At 40.8% G+C, this 24902-nt stretch overlaps 1 protein-coding gene across 9 annotated transcripts in view; it reads right to left on the reverse strand.

Annotated features, from left to right (window-relative positions):
* Positions 1 to 24902, reverse strand: part of ZNF106 (zinc finger protein 106) — a 59126-nt gene that overhangs the window by 6430 nt on the left and 27794 nt on the right. For 4 of the 9 annotated variants that reach the window (XM_036032122.1, XM_036032135.1, XM_036032156.1 and 1 more), the window contains 16 exons: positions 23227 to 23427; positions 18213 to 20384; positions 16647 to 17277; positions 15326 to 15395; positions 13615 to 13769; positions 13470 to 13530; positions 12661 to 13002; positions 9952 to 10732; positions 9537 to 9592; positions 8580 to 8725; positions 7077 to 7211; positions 5691 to 5807; positions 2769 to 2960; positions 2236 to 2298; positions 1064 to 1183; positions 482 to 553 (listed from right to left, as the gene is read on the reverse strand). In XM_036032122.1, coding sequence (XP_035888015.1) covers positions 482 to 553; positions 1064 to 1183; positions 2236 to 2298; positions 2769 to 2960; positions 5691 to 5807; positions 7077 to 7211; positions 8580 to 8725; positions 9537 to 9592; positions 9952 to 10732; positions 12661 to 13002; positions 13470 to 13530; positions 13615 to 13769; positions 15326 to 15395; positions 16647 to 17277; positions 18213 to 20384; positions 23227 to 23427 — 5314 coding nt within the window. The remainder of the gene's footprint in view (positions 1 to 481; positions 554 to 1063; positions 1184 to 2235; positions 2299 to 2768; positions 2961 to 5690; positions 5808 to 7076; positions 7212 to 8579; positions 8726 to 9536; positions 9593 to 9951; positions 10733 to 12660; positions 13003 to 13469; positions 13531 to 13614; positions 13770 to 15325; positions 15396 to 16646; positions 17278 to 18212; positions 20385 to 23226; positions 23428 to 24902) is intronic. The other 5 variants (XM_028507363.2, XM_028507361.2, XM_036032126.1 and 2 more) reach the window with 4 other exon arrangements.

Consider the following 24902-nt stretch of genomic DNA (forward strand, 5'->3'; position numbering starts at 1 on the left):
AACATGGGGTTCTACTGCTCAGAGTCTGAAAACCATCCCTTCTGGTTCAACCTCATAATTTAAAAATAAAACAAATCAAGGATTAGTGGGTTCAAGTGAGTTAGCTTCTACTTTTAGGTCTGCTACAACTGTGCCACACTGGCCAAACCTCCTGACTTTATTTCAATGCTCTGTGCAGATCATAATGTCTCTGGAAAGAGCACCACTCATTTTTTTAAACATTTTAAATTTATCTTCTACTTAATGGCAGTATTAGATTTTTATTATAATTATTTTAGTTATTAATAGAAAAATATTCAGTAACATCAGTGGGTCACATCCTGATAATATGCTGAGAGACAGAACGGCAATCGTAACGAGGCACATCAGAAGCAGATGTCAGTTTTGGAAGTGACAAGCAGTAACATTATTACCATCAGTTTGCAGAATCTGTAGTAAATACATTCAGAGGCAAACAGGTGACCTGGGAAACCACACTCACCATACTTTTATGGATGGTCATACACACAATCATGTCTTTATGTCCGCCATAAACTTGCAGTCGATCATGGGACTTTGGTGGAAGAAAAAAAAAAAAAAGACTATTAAGGTTACTGACACCTTGTGTTTGATAAACACAGGCCCTTCGTAGGTTTAAAACTATTCCCGAGGCACTAAGCTGAAGCATCAGAAGCATTTTAACAGAAATATACTCTAATGGCAATCTTCCTAGTAAGTCCTCCTCAAGAAAGGAGCTGCTAATTGGAAATAATACAACCAACTTCTGTGTAGCTTCGAAGTCTCCAACTGAAATTGCACATAAGGAGAACTAGATGCGTTTTACAGGCTGCAGTTACTGTCCAGAAGCCATTTAAATTTTGACACCATGAGCCTGACCATCACCCCATTGCGCTGCTTCTGAAAGTACAGTCCGTGAACCAGCCGCTGCACAATTATCTAGCGTGCTTGTGAAGAATGCAGATTCCTGGGCCCCAACCCCACCACACTATCTAAAAGTCAACATCAAACCCAAATAGACAATCTCCCCAAATCATTCAAGCAAAATACTGAATCTAAATCCTACCTGTAACTCATACACACGGACAAATTTGTCCAGGCAAGCGGTCACCATCACCTTCCCCAGGATAGTCACCACAGTCACTGCATGGCTGTGGCCTTTGTAGATCCGCACAAGCTCGCCGGTCTGTGTCAGGAGAGAGGGAAGAGTCACCACACTTGCAAGATATTTTCCTACTTTCCTATTTTCCTCAGCTGTTTTGAGATTTATGATTCTGTAATTCTAAAGCTATCTGTACACACACGTAGCTGTACTGATTTCAACAGCTGAAGCACTCCCACCAGCACTTGTTTCCTACACAAAATATACACCATGTGTCCTGATGGAGAAAACTAGGTGCCACAGGACGAGAAGGGTCGCAGTTCTGCCTGTGTGTACGTCACAGCTCTTGAAGTACAGCTGACCTTGGAACAATGCAGGGGGTAGGAGTGGTGACCACATGCATTTGAAAAGCAGCCTATGACTCCTGGCTCCCCCAAAACTTAAGCTGTCCCTCAGTACCCATGGAAGAATAGTTCTAGGACCACACCTCCATCCCCTGCATATAACAAAATCCTAGGATGCTCAAGGTGCCCACATAAAATGGTACAGAACAACGCATGCAGTCAGCCTTCTGCATCCACTGACTCACCATCACAGAGCAAAAACAGCACAGGTATTTATTGAAAACAAAAAACAAAAACCAAACAAACCCCACATATATATGGAACCAAGCAGTACAAACCTGTGTGGTTCAGGGTCAACTGTACTTTCACTGTTATCATTTCCTTGGGTCTGGATAAGTCCCCGAGGGCTCAGACTCCCCCCGGGTTCACAGACCAGGGCCCACACACCAGAGTGGCCTCTATGACGTGAGCAGAGTCTCTCGGCTGTTTTCATTTGTTCTATTTTAAACTACGTATCATATCCACTTTCTTAGCACCTCAGATGCTCAATTTATCTCAAGTTTAAATGCGGCACTCAAACTAAACCTTACATAAACTTTGAGCCTGTCCTGTGAAACACTTTGACGAAGTCAGAATTTCTAGGGTGCTCACTATCGTTTAAGAGCTTATGCATGCAAAGTATTACTAAGCCTCTCACTAGGAAAGGGGCTTAATTTAAATTGTAAGAGATCTGATGGATCCTTCCAGCTTGAACCACCATTCTGTTAAAGATTTTACGCCGGCAGGGCTTACGTGAATGTTGTGGGCGTGGACCGACTGGTCACTGGAGCCACTGAACACGAGGTCATTCACCACCTTAAGGGAAAAATTCATTGAGTTAGACGTGGCACAAGGTTCTGGGTTTCTTTTGTAACTTGTAATGCACATTGGGGAATTCTAATTCTGCATGAGTGTAAAGTAGGTATGGAATAAATTTTTCAGACAAATTTTCTGAACTGAAACGTATGTCCTACCACCAGGCACTCTCATGAAATGACAGTGTATTGCTGCGTTCGCTACCTCTTCAGAAGGATTAGAAAGTAGCCTAGAAGGATATTAGAGTGTATCTACATTCTACAGTAAAATACACTTCCACTGTTTCTAAGTTAACACATTAAAACGTAGTGCATCCCTTGGTGACCCTGGCCTGAAGAAAAGGACTGTGACCTCCTTCCTCTTTTCAAGATGACTGTGTTCTAAGTAAGGCATCAGACAACACGAAAGATGTCATTCATACCATTCTAGTTGTGCCAGAACTAGTTCCTGGTCTCCTGCACTGTACTTGCCTTCATGCACAGAATGGTTTTGCTGTGGCCCTCCAGGCTTCTGAGGAGGAGCCCATTCCGTGCATCACGTACACTAATGGTACAGTCATAAGATCCCACAACCAGCAGCTTCCGGGCACCTTCCTGAGCTGTGGCCAAGCAGCTAACAGCCCGAGGGCAGTGGCATTCAAAGATTTCCAGTCGCCTGTTGTTCTGAAGAAAACAGTCACCATTATATGAAGTAAAAGCAACTTAGCTGGTAAACCTCAAAATCAACTACCTTGTTATAAACACTACACTCTATTACCTGTATTTAAGTTCTCACACCCACTCAGCCATCCTTAACTTCCCAAACGCTGCCATTCCCATGCCAGCTCTCTCTATGTTCATGACTCCCTCCTCCCCCATTGCAGCGGGGATGAACTCTTACCTTAGGAACTCATTTCTAACTACAACCTGCATTATCCTGACCACAGCTGGGCCCCGGTTCTCTCTTTCTGCCCCCTCTCTCTTAAGTTAATGATAATGAATGACCAACCTTATTTTCATTTTCTAATACATCTGTCATGCCATAGCCCCAGGAACCCTTTCACTATTTTTTTTGACATCCAAAACGTGTGCAATCTATTTGTCAGGGTATTTCCAAATTTCTCCACTGAGAACTACTTTCTTAGACAATTTCAATGACAGTCTCTCACCCTCCACCTTTCTGTTACACTAATGCTCTCCCGACTTCTGGCTCCATGTCATCTTTCACGACATCTTCCAGCGGCATACAGAGCCTCCTCATCAGTCAGAGCGGCACAGCCACACCCTCAATTCCCAAACGCTCCCTCATCTCAGGTTTCAGGCTTGCTTCCCTCATCCCCACACCAGTCTTGTTCACAAAGTCTCCCACTTCCCCAAGCCTCTAGGTGTGTGCATGGGGTGAAACTCCCAGAAACTGAATCAGCACAGCAGCAGCTGGGAGCCTACAGAGCCAGGCATCACCTTCAGCCATCATGAGGTGCTAGGGAAACAGACTGACGGGGTTCGGCCCACGGGTGGACAGGCCCTGATAAACTGCCCTGGCTTTCTGTTGAGACCCCAGAAGCACAGCATTCTGGGGGGTAGGGGCAAATCAGAAAAGGTCCGGCCCTAACAAGGCTTCAAAATTCCTATCTCTGCAGAGTCTCAAGGCTCTGTCTCGAGGTCCATCTTCTCAGGTTTTTCAACCATTCAAAGACTGTTATTTCTTGCCCTGGCTGGTGTGGCTCAGTGGATTGAGTGCCAGCCTGTGAACCAAAGGGTTGCCAGTTTGATTCCCAGTCAGGGTACATGTCTGGGTTGCAGGCCAGGTCCCCAGTAGGAGTATTCAAAAGGCAAACACACAATGATGTTTCTCTCCCTTTCTCCCTCCCTTCCCCTTTCTAAAAAATAAATAAAATCTTTAAAAGATAAACAAATTTCAAAATGCTAAAGCAAAAACACTATTAAAAATAAAAGACTTATTTCTTGCCATTATTTTGTCCCTAAACATTTGCTCCTAACTTCTATCTACCTTTGATAACATTAAACTCATAAAAGAAAAGAAAATTAGGTACCTATCAAATTTTATTCAATAAAATATGAACATTTTAAATTTATTTTCTTCTTTATTTCTACTGCCCTAACCAAATCTAATCTAGGCTGTTAACACTTCATACCTGGAATGCAAAAATCTTCACTAATTCCCCCTCTGTAATCTGTTCCTGTCAAGTGAACCAAATACATTGGCACCTGAGTATATTACTTTTTTTTAAAAGATTTGATTTATTTATTTTTAGAGAGGGAAGGGAGGGAGAAAGAGAGAGAGAGAAATATCAATGTGCGGTTGCTGGGGGTCATGGCCTGCAACCCAGGCATGTGCCCTGACTAGGAATCGAACCTGCAACACTTTGGTTTGCAGCCCGTGCTCAATCCACTGAGCTACGCCAGCCAGGCCTTTGTACTACTTCTTAAAGACAGAAACCATGATATATTGTATTGCCTCTCTTGAAAACACAATAGTTAACAGCAAGTAGGTACGCACTAAACATATGAATGATACTATAACCGGGTACAACATAGTAAACATTCTAATACGTCTCTACATGCTGTTAAAAGGTGACCAGATGACCTTGAGCTATAGTGCCACAACGGATTAGTAATCAATTCCACCTCTGAGACTATCTATATCTCTTATCCATTCTCTTCTCTTCATCCGTAGTCTAATCATTCATGTTAGCTTCCATTAGAAAGCCTGCTAAATCGTCTCCTTGCCTCTACTGTTACCAACATTGCCCAACCTCATCAACTCCAGAGTGACTTTTTTTCAAATACAAATTGGATCATGTCTCTCAAAGCACACAGGGCCGTCGAGAACTGCTCCCTACTCATTTCCTAAGCCTCATCCAGGGGCCTAGCACATAACAGACGCTCAATAAAGGTTTGCTCAACAAATGACTTTACCTTTGGGTTAGGAAAGAATGAGGCCACGTGGGCATGAAGGCAAACTTTTGACTTAGTTCACTTTACAGAACAGGTTACTTTCATGAAACCCTGAATCAGTTCCAAACCACATCCATGTCATATTCAAAGAAATTTAAGCTCACTTTTCATGGTGTCATTCCTAAAAACGAGACAGACTAGTTTAACTTGTGACTCATTATTTGGCACCAAATTGCCAGCTTGGTTTAATTTAGTGGAGTTACATTTAGTCCTGGCACACTGCATCTATACGGATATTACACAGGATCCTGTGTCACTTACACCCGAACATCACAGTTTTGGGACAGTGGTTAACGCTGTTGCTTTCTCACATAAGAAAACAGATGAAAATGTCTGTCTTCCACTTCTCCCTGACAGTCTTCCTCTTCTCTCCCCTCACACTCACAGTATTTTCAAGTGGCACGGGAATTCAGCCTTCTCCCCACAACCACTAACCTTTATGTTGAAGGTGACCACAGTGCCATTCGCTAGTCCCGCGTAGAGGACTCGCCATCTACTGTGAAGGCAAAGAACCCGGTCTTCCAGCTGTAACTGCTCCACGCACTCCCGCGTCTGAAAAAGCGCAACACCTGATCAGCAGAGGTTAGCTCCAAGTAAAATGGGAAACCAATCCTTCTGAAGGCAGAGTATGAAATGATTTTATGAGGACGAAAAAGCATCATCTATTTTATAGAAGACCATCTTAGATTTTTTTCTCCTTTGAAATATGTGGCCAAATACTCTCAAGCTGTAGGTAATATCAAAAACATGTATCAGTTCTAATAATGTTACCTATATTGCTAATTTGGAATGTAGAAATTCTTTAAAGGGCACTGTGAATTGGGTATTAGCCTCTTAAATCAAGTAGCTAAAGTTAAAGCTGCATTTGACATCTAAAAGGAAAATAAAAATTCTATTTGTATACACAATTGTGCTAACCAAATATGTGCTTTCCTACCACTGATTCTCTATTCTAATGGCTCCCAAATGTCTCCTTCCAACCGGTGTCAGGGTAGCCCATCTGTAACTACCCAAGCCTTTAAAATATACAGAAGCCCAAGCTTCACCTCCAATGCCTAGATTATAACTCAGCAGGTTCTGAAATATGTATTTTTAAAATTTTCCTTAGTAATTCCAATGCAGATCCAGATTAAACAGGCACTGGGTTATATCAGCAAATTTAATTACCTGGAACCTAGAACAGGACCAGTAACACAGTAAGTAAGTGCGCAAGATTTGTTAAGTGACAGCATACAACTAACTGCCCTAGCAAAGCTTTTAAAACAGGTTTGGCTGGAGATGCTAAAATGAAGATGGTTACGAGTGATCGGATGTGACATGCTGTGGGCAGAATGACCAAAGCTGTAGGAAGTCAAAGCCCTTGTTCTCCTCTCCTCATCTTCTTTCATACCCAAAGGAGTCAGTCTTTTAAATTTTTGTTTCCCCCATAAAATTACAAATATATGCCACATACAAAATTGTAAAATAAAAAGATAGCAAATATGCCCAAATGTTAAGATTCCTGATGCTTCTAATTAACCCAAATTAGATCATTTTGTATTTTTACAAAGGACACTGAATACCATACAATGATTAAAAAAGAATTACTGGCACATGAAACAATGCACATGAACTTCAGATATTATCGTGAGCTACAGCTGGGCACAAAAGAATACATGCAGTACTGTTTACTTAGATGAAATTCAAGCACTAACTCTAATGACAGAAGCAAAAGAGAAACTGGGAAGAACAAAGCACCTGTCGCAGTGCCCCCACTCTACACAGTAAATACCACCAAAGCAGTTCAACATCATCACTTCTGATTTCTCTGGACCCACTTACCTTAACATTGTAGCAGCGAATGGTGTGATCGCTGGAACCAGTGTACAGGGCAGCATTCTTCCCGGAGATCTGAGTGACCAGGAGGCAGTTCACTTTGGAAGTATGGCCCTCAAAGACACCAATGCACTTCCGACTCTAAAGTCAGAACAAACCAGATTAGCACTTGCAGAAATAGAAGGATCACCTAACGCATTTCCTCAACAAAAAGATGCTAAAACAGAACAGTTCATTGTTGTATCCTCAATGCCTAGAAAAGTGCCTGGCGATATGTGGCAAGGTACTTCCAACTATGTTGGCTGAGTCATATCAAAAAATACGTAGGGCAATTCACTACATGGTAGACTAAAATTTTAACTAATGCCAAAAGAAGAATTTTAACTAATGCCTAGGGCAAAGCTCTCCAACACACAGACCAAAAATCTAGTAAATCCAAACTAACTAAATACTAAGAGAAGTGCCTGCATTTGATCAGTAGCTTGTGAGAAGGCTCCATAATATTCCAAGACATATCAGGTGTCATCACAGGTCCTAGTGGTCCAGGTGTGGTTTCATAAGGGGACATTTTAATAGCTATCTGTGTTAGCTCTGAGATCTAGTTAGAACATGCCGATCCACATACACTTATTTTGCAATTTAGAGTTCAAACCGACCCCCCAAATCTCATACTCACATTTCTGGTACCTTGGCTTCCTTCCTTCAGTCACCCCTTTTGCCCCCACATTATTAGGCTAAAGGGATTTATACACCTAACTGGTTACAGCAAACACATTTTCTTGGTCCATCATCTACTCTTTTGATTTTCAAGGACTTTAGCAATTTGCTTGGACAAGATAATGATGTTTCTAAAGTTTATTGACTGTCATTGTTGATAAATGGAAATAGTTTGAGGTGTGTGTGTGTGTGTGTGTGTGTGTGTATACACACATACCAAATTCAAGTTCATTTTACGAAAATCCAGAGTAATGAGCATCAGATTATACTAAGTGTATATAGTGGAAGACTGTTGCTCTCCTTAATAACTTGCATAATTAACTTTCCAGGAGAATGGCTTCTCTAATACTTCCCCAATTATTTATTTTGCCCCTTCTCTATTATACAATAGCTAGGTGACTGACCTCATCACCAGCTGAGGGTTGAGATCTGACTAGCCCAAGTCTATTGTTGTAATCCCACCTTCCTTTGCCAAGTGATTAATTGTTCAGGGAATAAAGCCCGAGATCCTTATTTGGTGGTGGGAGAGAAAAGAAACCCCAGTGGCTCCTGGCATCTATTTGTGAGCGGAGGAGAATACCTTTAGGAAGAGGTGACACAGAGGGGGCAGAGTGGAGAAACAAATAAAACTAAGTTCCCAGTGACTCAGCTGAGCAGCTGGGTCACCTGTACCTAAAATTAGTCTAAAGCCCACCCCATCTCTAGACAACAAAGAAAACCCCCCTTTATTCTGAGCTGGACTTTCTAAAACCTGCAATTATCAAAAACATTCAAATTGCTATAACAACTTACCACCAGATTATAAACTCGCACAGTTTTATCTGCGGAACAGGTATACAGTAAATTCCCAAATATTTGAATTGCATTCACTGCAGCTTGGTGCCCCTCAAAACTCCCTTCAGTGGGCTCATTATCATCTCCTGGCTCTGAAGATATTTCTAGAAAACAAGGCTATGTTTCAGAGACATATCTGCTGTGTCTGAAAAGATACTCAAAAATTAAAACTATTAAATAATATATTGGTCCCTGGATTCTCCGTAAAGCCTAGTTCCCTTGCAAAATACCACATTTTCAATTAGTATCTTTATTATGAAGATTTCCCAGTAAGAGAAGGCAGGGAATGTCTTTCGCTTAAGAAAATGACATTGAAATAATGAGTTTCTGAGTGGTAACTGGAAGGTATCAAATATCTGGCACATGTTATTTTGTTGAATAAAGCATTCTTCTTTTAAAAAATATTTTGTTTATTTATTTTTAGAAAGATTCAAAGGGAGGGAGAAAGAGCGGAAAAGAAGCTATGCTAGAGAAACATTGTGTGGTGGCCACTCGCATGCCCCTAACTGGGGACCTGACCCACAGGCCGGGCATGTGCCCTGACTGGGATTTGAACTAGTGACCTTTGGGTTCACTAGCCGGTGCTCAATTCACTCAGCCACACCAGCCAGAGCAATAAAGCATTATTCTTAAAGCAGGTCCTTCTCAAAGCAAAAACTCCTGGAGTCAGTGAAACCTTAAAACGAATTCATCAAACAGATACGAGAGCCAGTAAGAGAGAGATGGGAGTAAGAAACTGCAAAGCCAGGATCTGAGGGTCTAGGAACATCGTACCTGCTGGTCAAAGCAATCCTCTTGGCCATAACTCCTGCCCCCTCTTCTATAAGCATATTTAAGTAGATTGAAACCCCAGCCCTCGCATTCATAAGCCTTTTTCTCTGTGGTTAACTTAAATAAAATGGAACCACCAAATACCTGAAGAGCTCTTTGATCCTTTTATGGAGGAGATCACAGTCTGAGTTTCTGCCACACTACAAAACAATAGCAAAAGTCTTCTTAGCATCTGTGTGAACAGGACAGGTAGTAAAACTTAAATTTTCCTGACTCAAAGGATTGCTCTAATCAATGGGCAAAGGAACAATGATCTGAGGTCATTTTTCCATCTGAAATTTCTATATGAAAGGAAATAAAAGTACAGTAAACATTCACAACACAAATGAGAAAGCAGAAAATCTCCATTGTCAAGGTTTAAGCCTGCCACGTCTGTAATGCCTGATTTTCTACAAATTCGATTCTTTTAAAAATTCTGAGTCATAACAAAAAGCTCTCTTTTTTAAAGAAAAGAAGAACAGTGAAAGCTGTTCTGAGTGGACCAGTGCACCATCCCTACCTTACGGGGATCCCATCTTTGTAACGAGTGCCAATCTCACTGGTAGAGCTCACTTCGTCACAGCCAGAACGAGAAGTTTCTAGTGAGTTTTGCTCTGAGCTGTTCCAAACGTCCTTCTTAGACGGGCTGTCTGGTTTCTCTTCCCCAGATTCGGAAGAATCAATGGCTACCACTTCCAGCTGAGGGTTAGGAACTTCCAGGACTTCCAGGGAGGAGTCGCTGTCGGGCTCGTCTCTGACACTCTCCTGCTCTGGGCCAGTTCTGCTGTCCTCCCAGGTGGAGGTGGCCACCTTCCCTCCTTTAGTTGACTTTCCAGTTTTCACTTTCCTCACAGGTTTAGCAGTAAATACATCCTGTTCGGTGTCGCTGTTCTCAGGAACATGGGTGGCCCGCAGAGTTTTCTTCTTCCTAAGTTTCTTCTTTTTCTTGTTACCCCTGGTTTCAGCTGATGTCAGAGTAGACTCTGCCTGTTGTTCAGGCTGCTCAGCCGGAGAGTGGGGCTCCTTCTCCAAAGGGGTTTCTGAAGCGAAGGACAATCTTGGAAAAGAATTGGTGCCGGCTTCAGACCCGCTGTTGCCTTTGGCTGGCTCTTCGCCTTCTTTATTTATGCTAGGAAGGTCAGTTGATTGGGAATAGAGAGCATTTTCTCTGTTTCTGGTATTTCCTTGCTCCACAGAAAACTTCAGCTCCTGGCTAGGCTCACGGAAACCTTCTGTCAGCTCTGACGAGGACAATGTTGCGGTGATGCCTGGGGAGACTGGGCGATGGTCACCATTCTCTCCTAAGTAGAGAAGAAGCAAGTTATTGCACCTTTTTTGTCTGCTACTTAGTCATAAACTGCAATTATTTGTCGCTGATTGAATCTCTAACAAATAATGACATTTCAATGTTGATACTTCCCCAATTATTTCAGTAAGTTAAATAAACCATGGCTTTTAAAGCTGTTACTTTACTTCTCAACTTCTCATAACCTACATAAATTTCTATTACAGCACTTAGTGTACTTTGCCTTGCACTAATCTCACAAATAACATACATGTCTTATACCCTACAAGAGCTCCTTATGGGTGGGAATTGCTTTTATCAACTTTTTGTCTTTCTTCCTTATTTGAAACGTCCACATACTGAACACTGTGTTTTGTCCTTAGCGGACACTCAGGCATCTACTTGGCTGCAGTGCATTCACCTTTATCTCTTCTAAATTTTCACTATGTATTTCACCTGTTCACACCATCCAGTTTAGCTACACACTAGTAGTTAAAAAGCCAGTGACTTAAAAATGTCTATTTTCTTTGACCGAATTATTTCATGCCTACAAATTTAAATTGATGAAATTATCAGACATACTTAAAGACACATACAACATGTTATATAGAATACTAAAAAAAGAGAAAAAACCTAAACATTCCAAGGAAATTATATAAATTATTGCACATCCTGACTATCGTGCAACTTCTCAAATATTATGCAACTGGTAAAATAAAATGTTTTAGATGATTATTTTTATGATATAGAGAATAAATGACATATTAAGGGAGAAAAGCCAAGTTATAACAGTCTATGATTTGTCCTTTGTATAAAGTTTACATGTAGGATTTAAGAAAAGAATAAAGTCTACATGTAGGATTTAAGAAAAGACTGAAATAATATATATCTAGATTTCTAGTTTCTCAATTCTTTACAATGAACATTGAACATGAATTAGTTTTGTAATCAGAAAAAGCTATTTTTGAAAAAAATTATTAAAAAGTCTCTGTATGGCTTCATTACTAGTTTTTAAAAATAATATTATCCATGTAAAAGTAACAAATTCAATATAAAAGACAGCATACCTTTGATAAAAGATATCTAGATTAGTGCTGTAACAGGTAGCCAAATCTTCAAACTTTATTTTGGCTCAAGAAATCACACAATGCCAGTCTGATTACTTTTTACTTAATTATTATTACAGCACCATTGGGATTACGCAAACTTCAGATCAGATTTTAAATTGTTCAGAAGTTATTCTCAAATGGTAACCAGGTGTTACCTCATGAAAAGACTAAACACCTGACCTGCCTCTTGAAACCACCCAAGTTCCTATTAGATGATTCCAAGCCTCAGAGCCCTCTCTGCCTTCATCACGGGCACCTGCCTCTCAGGCTTCTAGTAACCCTGGCTGCTCTTCAGACCAAGGGCCCCCAGCCTCTGGACTACAGACCGGTACCCATCCCGGCCTGTTTGAAACCGGGCTGCACAGCAGAAGGTGAGCTTGAATATGATGCACGTGAATCATCCTGAAACCCACCCGCCCCAGGTCTGTGGAAAAAGTGTCTCCCACAAAACCAGTCCCCAGTGCCAAAAAGGTTGGGGACCGCTGCCTTAGATGATAAAGATAGTTAAGTGCTAAGAAATTCAGAGGATGTATCTTATTTAGAAAATTTACTGAACAACATCAACCTCATGAATCTCCCAAAACTAAATAATTCTGCACCAATCCTCATAAATAGAACTTTTTAGGTACTAACTCAAAGTCAAATTAATAATTCTATATTAGAAAAAATTAAGGAAAAGCTACTGATATTTAAATAATCCTCCTAAGTGGAGAAAACCTCAAGAAAAATTAATTGTAGTAACGTCAGTTTAATGGGCAAGTATAACTCTACATCACTGATATAAAATTGCCCTAGACCCACTACAGGGTTGCCCTTAAGAGGAAAGTTTGCATACTGTTACCTTGCAGTAATTCCTTGGACATACTGCAAGGAGAGATTTGTGACATAGCATTCAAATACTCGTCTTGTTCGGAAGACATGGGTTCTTGTTTTATCTGAACTGACGAGTCTGGAGCAGGAACGCTGCCATGAGCTTGGAAAGTAGGAGATGTGGTCACTTGGAAAGGGACTCCTGTGGATGACGGAGACACATGGGAAGACGGAGACTCCAGAAGAAGTGGGAAAAAGGGGGCAGGCAGCAGCGTGGCATCAGCAGATGTTTGAGATCTACTGCTCCTTTGTTCTCGTGGAAGGCTGCAGGGGCCCTGGTACGTGCGGTCAGACGGTTCGTATGTTTCTAGGATGGAAAATACACACGTACATAAATTCAAACATGTTCTCTGAAAAGTCATTGTTTCTTAGATAATGTGTATTTTTAAAAATTATAAGAGAATTCAAAGTCCCTCATAATTCTTCAAAATCGATTGTCGTATATCTATACAACTACCAAGGATATAGACAAAACAGGCATTATTTTTCAGATTTTAAGTGACTTATCCAATGCCATATAGATACTAATGGAAGAGACAAGATTTGAACCCAGGACTTTTAATTCCTAACCCAAGGCTCCTTCTGTAACATACTGTCTCCACTGCTAAGCATTCTGGGGATATAGAGTCTAACAGGCCTTTCTACAGAAGAAGGAAACCAAAGAGACATGAGATAAATATATGGCTTTTTAATAATGACTTTAATTCCCATCTACAGAGGTAAAGGAAGCAACAAGCTATGGAAGGCCCAACCCCTCACATTCTCTCCAAATACCTTGTAATCCCTGTAGAATTTGTATTCTATGGGTCCTCAGTGCACTCATCTCCACAGTTATCTAAAAATAAAGTAATGTGTTAAGAATTTTCAAATCCAACTTCAGAGATGATCTGTTTCCATTAAGTGTTCCGCCAGCTGTTACCTGCTGTTTGAGCATCAGCAGCCTCTGAACTTCAACATAAGCCGTCTGGAGGGCTGCACGGGCTTGCAGAAGGTTATTGTCCATGCACTGCAGCGATTTGCTTAGTTCTTCCTCCCTTAAAGAGATATTCAGCAGCTGGTCAACCTGAGAACGCTCTGCCAAAAGAAACCATAAGCCTCAGTTTAATACTGGAGACTCCTCTTTAATAATCCAGCTCCACAGGAGATAGAACTACATCAGTTACCAAGGACAAGCCTTTATTTTCTCCCCAATAGGTACGAGAGACTCATTAGATCCCACAAACCATATGTTAAGCCTGAGGCTGTCAATAGCCAGGAACCCAAAGTTGAGAACTGGTAAGACTGGAGGTGCTGCAAAGGCTCAAGAGTTCCGCCACGTGGCGCCGTCTCACCCAGCAGCCATTTCCCACCACTACCCTTCCAAGTGAATCTTCGTCCAGAGCAAGCCAACTGCTGCAGTTCTCACTGCCCTGTCTTCCTTTACCTACCACCCTCTGCATGTTTGCTCAGAGGGAGCCCCAGACCTGTTCTGCTCACACTCTCCTCCTAATTCCTATTTTTCTAGTCTGTTAGTTAACATAGTTATCTTTATTAGAGAAGTCTTCCCGAAGGAGATACAGCTTTGAAATAGTTCTCGTAAGTTATTTAAATAAGTTCTACTATGTTATGTGTATGGATTTGTCATCTTTATGTCTGTCTGTTTCCCATCCAACACTCCAGGTCCTGAACTCCAGACCCCACATATCCTGCTACCAACTTAAGCATCTCAACCTAGGTATCTCTAAGGCCCTTTAACTCAAGGGATCCAAAAGGTAACGCGTCATCTTTCTCTACTCTCAACCTGCTCCCCTCGTGGAGTTTTCTAGCTCTATAAACGATACCATCATCCACCCAGGGGTGTCCAACCTTTTGGTGTCTCTGAGCCACACTGGAAGAAGAGTTGCCTTGGACCACACATTAAATACACAAATACTAACAAAAGCTGATGAGCAAAAAAACAAAAAACAACAACAACAAAAAGCAAAAAACAAAAACAAAATGGTTTTAAGTAAATTTACAATTTTGTGTTGGGTCACATTCATAGCCATCCTGGGTCACATGCGGCCCGCGGGCTGGACACCTCTGGTCCACACAGCTGCCTCAGCCAGAAGCTGGGGTCACACTTGACCCCTACCTTATGCATCACTTCCAATCTCCCAATGCTCATCCAATCACTTTCCACAGGGATAGAGTCAGGGGCAAGCAAGCGCCGTGGAAGCACATTAGTCAGGGAACCACATTAGCAACTTCTCTCCTTAATTCATATGAGAAAAGCAAGAAAGATGCCTCAAAAATGGAGACTAAAAGACATGGCTATGACAAAGACGGACAAAAATTTACCACAGGCCTGTTCCCCTTCCTCCCAGAAAAGGCCCAATGAGGCTTAAATTGAACTCATTTTGTCCAAGATACATATTAACTTTAGCTTACAGGTCTATGTGACATCATGGTATTTCTTCTATAGCTGCAACTACATATATAGTGGAAAATCAAACTTTTCTAAGCCATTAAGCAAGACAACAAAAGGTAAAATAATATAATAAATGGGCAATCAGTGTTTGATAACCACAAGCTATATTCTGTATCCGGTTGTAAAAAGGCTGAGTTGCTAAAAGAATAATTTCTTTCTGCCCGAATATTCTTCACTATACCTTTCTTTCCTTTAATTTTCCTTCTTTTATTTTTTCTCTCAAGACTTGGGACTTCAGGAGAAGATCCATCCTGAGGAAATACAGAAAAATGAATAATATTAAATGTGTAATGGCTATTATCCAGGGAGGAAAAAAAAAAATCAGTTCTGAGATAGGCATATAACATTCTTCATTATTTCTACCATATCTAACAGGACAGCAGTAGGACTCTCACACACACGGTATGAACTGAGTATCAGTTGAATAAATGTGTATGGTTTTTAAAGAAGAACCTAAGGTCAAGCACCTTCCCAACATTCTAGAGGTGGTAAGGCCCACAGGGCACAGGCAAAGCATTCCAAACCTTGGTAAAGCAAGACATATAAAAGTGTGGACAAAGCCAGTGACACACATATCTGATTTCACTGTGGAGCAATTTCTACTCTAAATTTCAGCAATAAAACTTTAAAAACAAAAAGCTAAAGAATCTATTGAGATAAGCCCCAAGATACTAGCTTTGTCACAGGACAATCTCTTATCCAACCACACCCACCCACTACAGTGCCCAGCTCGAGGTTGGGGGCAGAGTTGGAACTGGAATCTGGGTCTATGCCCCAGACCCTTATCCACTCGGCTACACCGCCTCAGCGTTAAGGACACACTCCGTTTTCTCCCAGTGCCAGACTCCAGACTGCATCACCATCACAAGTTTTTCTTTCCATAAAGGGTTCCTGAAAGGGTTAAGCAATACTGGCAACAGAGACGCCAGAATAGAAGTGATGGCAGTGAAGGAATGGATTCTGAAAGGTCAGGCCGCATAAACGAAGTACAAAAGATAAGAGTAACAGAGACTACAAATATTTCTGAGACTACGCTCATATGGATGTACTGTATTACTATGGAAACTATCTTGGTGTTAAGCCTAAAACTCCTGGGTCCAACACGCCTACATATCCTCCACAGGCAACCCTGGAATGCCTTTCTTCAGCAGCCGTAGAGAATGCATCATGGAAACAGATTAAGTTACAGCTGAAGATGTGGCTTACTCCTTGTCAGGTGATACAAAACTTCATTGCCTTGATGACTAATTTTAGAGATGACTTCATATTTTCCTAGTACTGTACATTCATATTCAATTACATCTAACTTTGTAGAATTACTCAGTGAAAGAAACAAGTATAATAATCTGAAAGGAAGAGTAAGAACCTCACAAGTCTTCTATTCCAGAGTAGGGAGAACCATAACCCTAGATACGCAAGAAAACATAAACAGCTAAATCCTTCTTATAACATTCAAGTCACCACATAAAATATTCTACAAAAGACACAGGAGTCATACTCACTCCAGTGGCTCTTCGTTTTTTTCTGATGCTCTGGCCGTCATTTTGTTCAGCACCAGAGGTACAGCTACTGTCTGTGCCTACATCTGCCAAACTGGAGACTGCAAGAGCTGAGGATGCATTTGATGATACAGAGTTTCCTTCTCCATTACTCTCCTGGGCATTGTGACTCTCTGAAGGTGGTGCAGAACTCTCCTGGCCTTTCAGGTCTTTTGCCAAATGCATCAAAGACATTGCACAGTCAGAGGGTAACTGTGCACTATGTCGTCTTCGAGTAGCAACATTTGCAGCCCTTTCACCTGTTCTCAGGGAGGCAGCCAGAGGTATCACTTCCTGCTTAAGGCCCATGGTTGTTTTCTGTCTCTGCGTGGTCCTCAGTGAGCTGCTAGGTGAAAACATCTGCTGGGGCTCGTCTTCCTTGCCTGTCCCTTCCTCACTGAAGAAGCTGTACACAGAAGGAGCCCTGTCCATGATCACGCTGCTCTCAGAGAGGCTTCGCTTCCTGGCCAACCCAGGGGATGCAGAAATGGAAACATCTTCCCACTGGAATCCTAGATTGGCCAGATCAGGTTCCCCATCCAAATCCAAGACCTCTTGTTCATTTTGTACTAGAGGCACCATTTCTATACCAAACCTTAAGAAAGAAAGAAGAAAATCATAAATCAAACAAGGAGAGAGAAAGAAGCACCACTTAATGTGCCAGAGTCTGTTAAACACCGAGGCTACAAATCTAGACCTACGTCTCAATTAGAGATTAATACCCAGTAGAGATTAGTATACAACTATGAAGATACATTTGAGAGAGTAAAAATTGAGGGTTTTATTTGATATGGAGCTCGAAGCCAACAATAAGTACATAATTTTAATAGCAAACAAAATAAAATGTCTATTAACCATTCACAAATACCAGACACTATACTAAGAACTTTATAACACCAATAATACAAGTTATGGAAAAGGATAAGGGGGCACAACAAATGTTATTTCAATAAAGATAGAAATTTAAGCCTGGAGGGACATATATGATACCACTGAATGATTTTCAAGTTGCAAACCTATGTTGAATGCTGCTTTACCATTCGGAAAAGTTTTGTACCTCAGTATCACATGGTCAGGCAAAATATCATGCAAGTATTAAGAAAAAATATTTTGTGATCACAAATATAATGCTGAGAGTAAACACAGGAGGGTGGCTATGCATAGGTCATAAGTAGAAGGTAACGGGAACAGTTACGCTTCAAAGCTGCACTGCTCAAGTCCTGCACGGAAGGCGCAGGTTCACACGCTGCCACTCTCTGGCCCCAGAGCTGCAGTGCCGTGTTTCTGATTTTTTCCCTTGTCCCCGTCTCACTGCTCAGTAGTGCGCTTCTTTTTCAACTGAATTCCTTGCTGGGGAACACTTTAATCCGTTTGTTGTGGAGGAGCAGTATCTCTTTAATATTTAAACCAGACATCTACAACACATATTTTTTGCAAGCATTTAATTAAATGTAACAAGAATTCTCTTAACCAGGTCGAAGTAAGCTGAAAAGAAAGAAAGATAAATGGATACTGAAAAGAGGTACATACCTGGGTAAGCCTTTGCCTAACTCTTGCTTTTTCTTGGTTACTTGATGAATGACCTGTTCCCAATTAACATTTCTCCGAGATGCATTTAGAATCTGCCGAAGGGTCGGCTTGAGCCCAGATTCCTTCTCTGTTTCACTCTTTCGGTGACCATTAATATTGCGGATGCGGCGAGCACTGTTGAGGTTTGGTTCAGGAAGGTGTGTTCCAGTTTTGCTCTTCAAACTAATGTGTCGAGTGAGATCCCTTTGGAGTGAGGCAGGAAAGCCAAGCTTACTTAGTTCCGGCAGGAGAAGGCCTGAGGGCTGAGCGATGTCACTCTTTTGAAGCTCTGCATCCAAGCCGGTACTCTCAAAGCCTTCTGTTTCATAAGATACCTGAGATTTCACAGAGTCATCAACCTGTACATCTTCTAGAGAGGTTTTCAAGTCCAGCAGTAAGTCAGAGTGTGGACTGGCTGCAGACGTCATTTCCAACTCAGGTTCTTTCTGGTGACCTACTGAATCACACGGGGAAGTGGGTAGTTTTCTGGATGGTTTCAGGTTTTGGTCTTCCCCCTCCTCATCAGCATTGTGAGTGCTGCAGGATAAAACTTCTGTAGTTGCAGAACTCAAGGCTCCGATTTCTGTTCCATGCCTTTCCGTGTCAGATACCTCTCCATCACTTTCACCTTCTAATGAGCGTACTTGAAACTCAATCTTCAAAGATCCTTTTTCAGACTCTTCCACATTCCTGCTTGCTTTTGCACCATTCCTGGTCCTTTTAGAAGTGCTAAGAAGTGGATTTTGCAATGACTCATGAAACTGTAACACCTCTTGGGCTTTTTGTAATGTATCACTTAAATTTTCACTAGGTTCCCTTTGAGTGCCAAATTTACTTTTATTCCCCTTTAAAACACGTGAACTCTGCAATTTGGACATGCCAGAAGAATCGTGACTGTCTTCTTCCTTGGGTTTGTTCGAGGAATTTGAGCGTTCTCTAGAAAAAAAAGAATTTGCTTTGGTGTTTTTTGATGGATTCTTTGGACCTTGCTTTTGAGGGACTGGTTTAGTGGCTGGAGTTGGAAGAAGTGGGGATTTCAGTGGCGGCATCTTGTTGAAGCTATGCACTTGCTCGGGTTTTTCTGTGGTAGGACATTCTCTCACCACCTCACAGGAGGCCGTGAAGTCAGACAGGGCTCTGTGGTGAAGAGACCCAGTGTGTGTTTCTTTTTGTGTTTTCGCTGTCGGGGAATTATTTGGTTCATCAACTTGGGGCTCTCGTGTTCCTGTGTTTAAGGTAAAATCAAAGAAAGGCTTATCTGTCATTTCTGCCTTGTTACCAGTGACTTCCTTCATTCCTGACTGTAAATCCACAGTCTTCTGGGAAGGGTAAGGAGTCCAGCGCCGGAACTTCTCCCTTGCTGCACTGCCGTTTTTCCCTCCGATTTTGGAAGGTATGGTGTCTGCCTGTTTAGTGGTTTGGCTTTCCACCTGCTCAAAATTGAAGTCAAATAAGTTTTGTGATGAAAACTTATCACTTGTAAATCCTTCAGAGGGACCTCTATACATGGCAACTGTACCAATTTTGTCATTTTCTTGCCGCTGCCATTTATATCTCTCTTGACTGTATTTTTTTGACTTAGATTTCTTGTTCCACAGCATAGGCATGTCTTCCATTTGACAGTTAGAATTTCTGTTTCTGCCTGGTTGAAATTTGTCTCCTGGGTTACTATAATTCCAACTATTTGTACCACGTACACTGGATTTCCAGTTTCCGTTACTACTGTTCATATGCCAACTGGAAAAGCCACCTGTTCCTTCAGAATGCCAGCTGGAATTCCTTCCTGAACCATTGTGATTCCAAGCTACTGTTCCATTATTTGAATGCCAACCACCTCCAGAATTACTGTGGTTATGAAACCAAGTTGAGGAGCCTCCTCCAATGCCCTTCTGCCACCCAGAACAGCCTCTTGGTCCACCACTGTTCCTCAAAGAATGTGCAAAGCTGCTCTTCCTGGTGTTACCAAAGCCGTCCTTCTCCCACTTCCAGTCGCGTGGAGGAGGTCCGCGATGATGCCACACGGGCTGACCGTAGCCCTCTCTGTCTTGGTAAGAGGTTCTGTCTTCTCGTCTCCACTGGAGACGCTTGTCATCAGAGTTTATTTCTTGGCTGCTATTGGAAGGTTCATCATGTCTGGAAGAAAAAGTTTTTCATTACTGATTTAAAGGAATTCTTATACTTCCTTTGAAGGCAAAACCCACCAAACTCCCCCTCGACCTCACTCCCCTGATACTCAGAATATGTAATAGAGTCCATTTTTATTTCTAATAGTGGTTGCTGTCGTATATTTAAATATTATTAAACGTATAGTCACAATTTATCAATTTATCAATTAAACATTTTCTTGTTTCTCCTATTACCCCAGAAATATTAAAAATTTGACACATTTATACAACGCTCCTTTTCTTGTTGCTGTTTTTCTAGCCATGTTCTGGGATTTCTGTCTCTGTCTATCATCCAATTATTATTTTTACATTGTACAGCTTTTTGAAAACAAAAACCATTATATTTTATAGCTATGGCTATCACGTTAATACAACTTAAGTTCAGCTGCTCTTAATACTGGGATTTCTCCAGTCATTGGTTGTTTCTGAAAAACCCAGTTTCTTAACCCATTTCAAATGATAAGATTTTATTATGCATAATCACTTTCATTAATAAATACTTTATCAAGCACACATTCAATGACTGTTAGTGGTGAATGAAAAGTTTTATGCATCATTCCTGTTCCTGAAGGACATCCAAGCTAGCTGGGAAAATAAGATCATGAACAAGGGTAAAATGTCCCAATGCAAGTAAGCAGCCACCACAGTAAGTGCTATAAGGAGCTCCATGTGCTGGAGGTTTTTATAAAGAAGCTACAGCTGTTTGAGCTATTCATTTTAGACAAGGAGCCCACAGAAATGTGAATAAATTTAAGAAAACATCACAAGAATATGTGCAAAACTATTTTCCTCTACAAACTTCTTATGGTGTTTGAGCACCACACATAGCATACAGTCAGTGCTCAAAAAAATTGAGGGATACTAGATAAAATTTACTGAGTACCTACTAATTCTTAGGCATTTAATGCTAAGCAATTTATATACATGATCTCATTTACTTTTCACAATTCTGAAATAAGTATGCTCGTTACTCCTACTTCTTAGCTGAGGAAACTGAGGATTAGAGAGGCTAAGAAACTTGCCCAGAATTCCACAGGAAGTGCTAGGGCAGAGGTTTGGGCCTTAGCAGTCCCACTCAAAAGTCTACACTCTTGACCACTAGGTCCTGACGGAATGAAAATCCCAAACCAAAGTTTCTGTAGTTGGGTTCCCACCTCTGAACTTGACTGGAATCTTAAACTCAGTACTGACTTATTTGGCTTTAAAAGTTTCTAGTGTCTATAAGATTTTGGACACCAATCAGAATTTCTTCCTTTTTCAGAAGATGAATCGTTAATTTACCTAAAAGTTCAAACATTCACTTTTTTATGAATTATAATAATTTTTAAACAGGAGCTAATTGTTATCACACACATTAGTGGAATACTTGTACCACCATTAGCCAAACTGCTTTTAACTCTTATTTCTAAGCAGTCTGCAACACCCAAGGAAATCACTGACTCAGCTATACTAATGTGATCCAGAAATGAGAGAATTAGGTAATACGCCAGTTACAAAGTAGAACTCCTAGATCATCGTGAAATGGATAGATTGAGGGGACAATAGCACGCAGCTAAACCTACAGCCCAGAAAGAACAATCTAAGTTAAAAACCTCATGAAGGGTGGGGGGGAACCATGAAGAAATAAACAGATGAATTTATAAACAGGTCACCAAAAAGCGTACTAGAATTCTCAAAGAATAGTTAGCTGCAATATAAATTTACTAAGAAGCTTCTTTACCCTGTGACTTAATGTTTAATTATTTACACAGATAAGTTAGCCATGCACAAGAGTGTAATAAAATAGAGTTATGTCTTTTAGAAGCTCCAACAACCTTAAAAGAAGAGTAAACTACAGCTATACTGAAAGTAGTGAGAATGTCAGTTGAAGGACTGAACAACTTAAGAACAAAGTTGCCACTAACGTTTTAAAACTAAGAAAGTCTCCTTCAAGGACCTGTTCAAAAGCTTTTACCATACAGAGTGAAAATTACTTTCTACTTCTAGTCAAATCTCTAACTAAAAATGAAGTGCAGATCCAAGATAACTAGTATGCAACAAGAATCTTTAAAATTTTACTTTTGAACTTGAAATGTTTCTCACATCCTAGGACTTGCAAAATTACTCCTCCTCACAATTGGTTATATCTCTTTTAGTGATCTTAAAATTTCTGCTTCATTAAAGTCTGCAGACCACAAATCAATAAGGTTAAAATGCAACAAGCAGCCTAATACATGAATTACAGATGTAGGTGTGAAATTATGCAGTATAAGTAGCAAAACTTATACTGCTGAAATGATCCTGACATTGTCAAATTTAAAATATAATTTTATTCAATAAATACTTACTAAAGCAGCTAATATAAGGCTAAATCAAATTTGGTAGACACACCATGTTGATTCACATTAGGCAAAACATTTTTCCCTAGGGGTGCAATAAGAATATAAAATACTCATATAAAATTTATATACTAATAGCTTTCCACTAGAAAATTTGGATATCCTATAAAAATAATTCACTGGTATCCAAAAACTTTGGTACTGAAAAAGACAGTTCTAAACATAGTTATTGACATGGTGAAAATGTCAGGTATGGGGCAGCGATAGCTAGCCTTTACATAGGAGCAACACGGAGTGAGTTTTGAAGCAGATAGTGTGGTAGTTTAAGAAAGCACTCCATTGTTCTTTTATGCATAAGACAGCAACTTCAAGCTACACTTTATAACTAAGATAAGGCTGAATTCTACAGGCTGATAAGCATGGAAATGGAAAATGTATTATCTACTATATTTTTTCAGATACGCTTTCTAAAAAATCAAAATCATTACTCACCGACTTTGTTCTTTCCTTTGTTTTATTAACTGAACGAGTTCCTTGTCAAAATACTCTTCTTCTTCTTCCTCTCCCTTTTCATCATCTTCTCTTTCTTGGGCATCAACGTTATCTTTGTGCAACTGGCCAGAAATGTGTTTTGCATATGCGGAAAGACCCACTTCTGTGACCCCGCACACCCGGCACTCATGACTACTGTCCCTAGGGAAAGAGGGAGATGAGGGACATTCAATTCTCCCCACCGGCATGGCCCCACTCACCAGATCTGCTATGGTTTCCTCTGAAAGACACTGCACACTCTGGCACAGTGGAAAATTAGTGCTAATCAATTCCAACAGTCCTTTCACCCCTTGTAATAAGTTTTGTCATAAGTTACTTTTGAAATGAATTTAAGATTCTTTTCCAGCAATCAAGAGGCAATACACTTCAGAATGATGACTTTTGGGAGGAGAAATCTTCTTGAATTGCTGTACTTAAAATCTTGCCAGAGGAAACATGGTGAAAGGGGAGGCAGGGAGGGGGCTCAGAGCAGACACAGGTTGCTCTGGAGCACACCCATGGTGCCCACTGCACTCAGAAAGGCTGGTGACAGCGCTCACATTTAATCTCTGGCTCAAGAACTTTCTCCCAGTGAAAATTAAGGGGCGGAGAAAAGAGTGGGCAGCACAGCCAATCCGAGCCCGGTAACTAAATCGAACAGCTGGAGCTCTGCTTGGAATGTGAAGACTCTGGACCCAGGGCAAGTGACCGGAGTAGTCTCAGCAAACTTTTTTGGTCTGAATGATACATGTGATCTACATTCTGTATCAGAAGGGCTTATTTTAAAGGGAATGGAAAGCATTTCAGTTGTAGGAAGTCAACAGCTGTGCTAAGCAAGTGGTTTTTCTTAAGTTTCAGAAAATGCTACAGTCTGGAGAGAAGCAAAATCAGGTTCTTAGTTAAGAACATGACTGAACAGACTTTCTTTCTTTTATTTGACACACTTAATGGTAAATCTCTCACCCTTGGCCAGTTTAGGAAGCTGCCGTAGATGAGTAATTTAACTGCTTTTTTTAGTGCCCTGAAATCCCTTGGTTGGCTCAGCTGACTGTGTCATTGATGAGAAACATTTGAACACCATGACCACTGGCAAAATGAACAGACGGGAATATCCATTCCATGATCCAGACTGGTTTAACTCTTATCGTTTGCCTTGTGGTCACACTGGTGATACTTTTGTACTTCCTATGCCAATCTGTTAAAAAAAACAGTCAACAGACAAGGCATGCTGTCTTTGACAAAACAGACACAGACACACTTAACACTACCCCACCTTCCCGGGACACACGGGGTCCAGCACAAACAATGCCCCCTTTTTATTACAAAATCATAAGCATGCAATTCTGTAACATAACACTATCGCACTCTAGCATACCATATGACATTTTAGGTGAAATGTTCAAATTAAAACTATAAATTATTACACCCTTATTATGACCCTACCAACCACACTCAAGCAGGCCTTACTTCTGCCAGACCCTGTATATCTACAAGACATGGCAGAATCCACATCATTTAACCAGAAGAGACCTTCAAAACTGAGTACTTCATTTTCTAGTTACAGATCACCTGAACAGTCGTTTAAAAAATAAGTAAATAAACTTACTGAGCAACTACTAAATTCCAGGCACAGTACT

Source organism: Phyllostomus discolor, chromosome 1, assembly GCF_004126475.2.
Source record: "Phyllostomus discolor isolate MPI-MPIP mPhyDis1 chromosome 1, mPhyDis1.pri.v3, whole genome shotgun sequence".
NCBI classification, from domain to species: Eukaryota; Metazoa; Chordata; class Mammalia; order Chiroptera; family Phyllostomidae; genus Phyllostomus; species Phyllostomus discolor.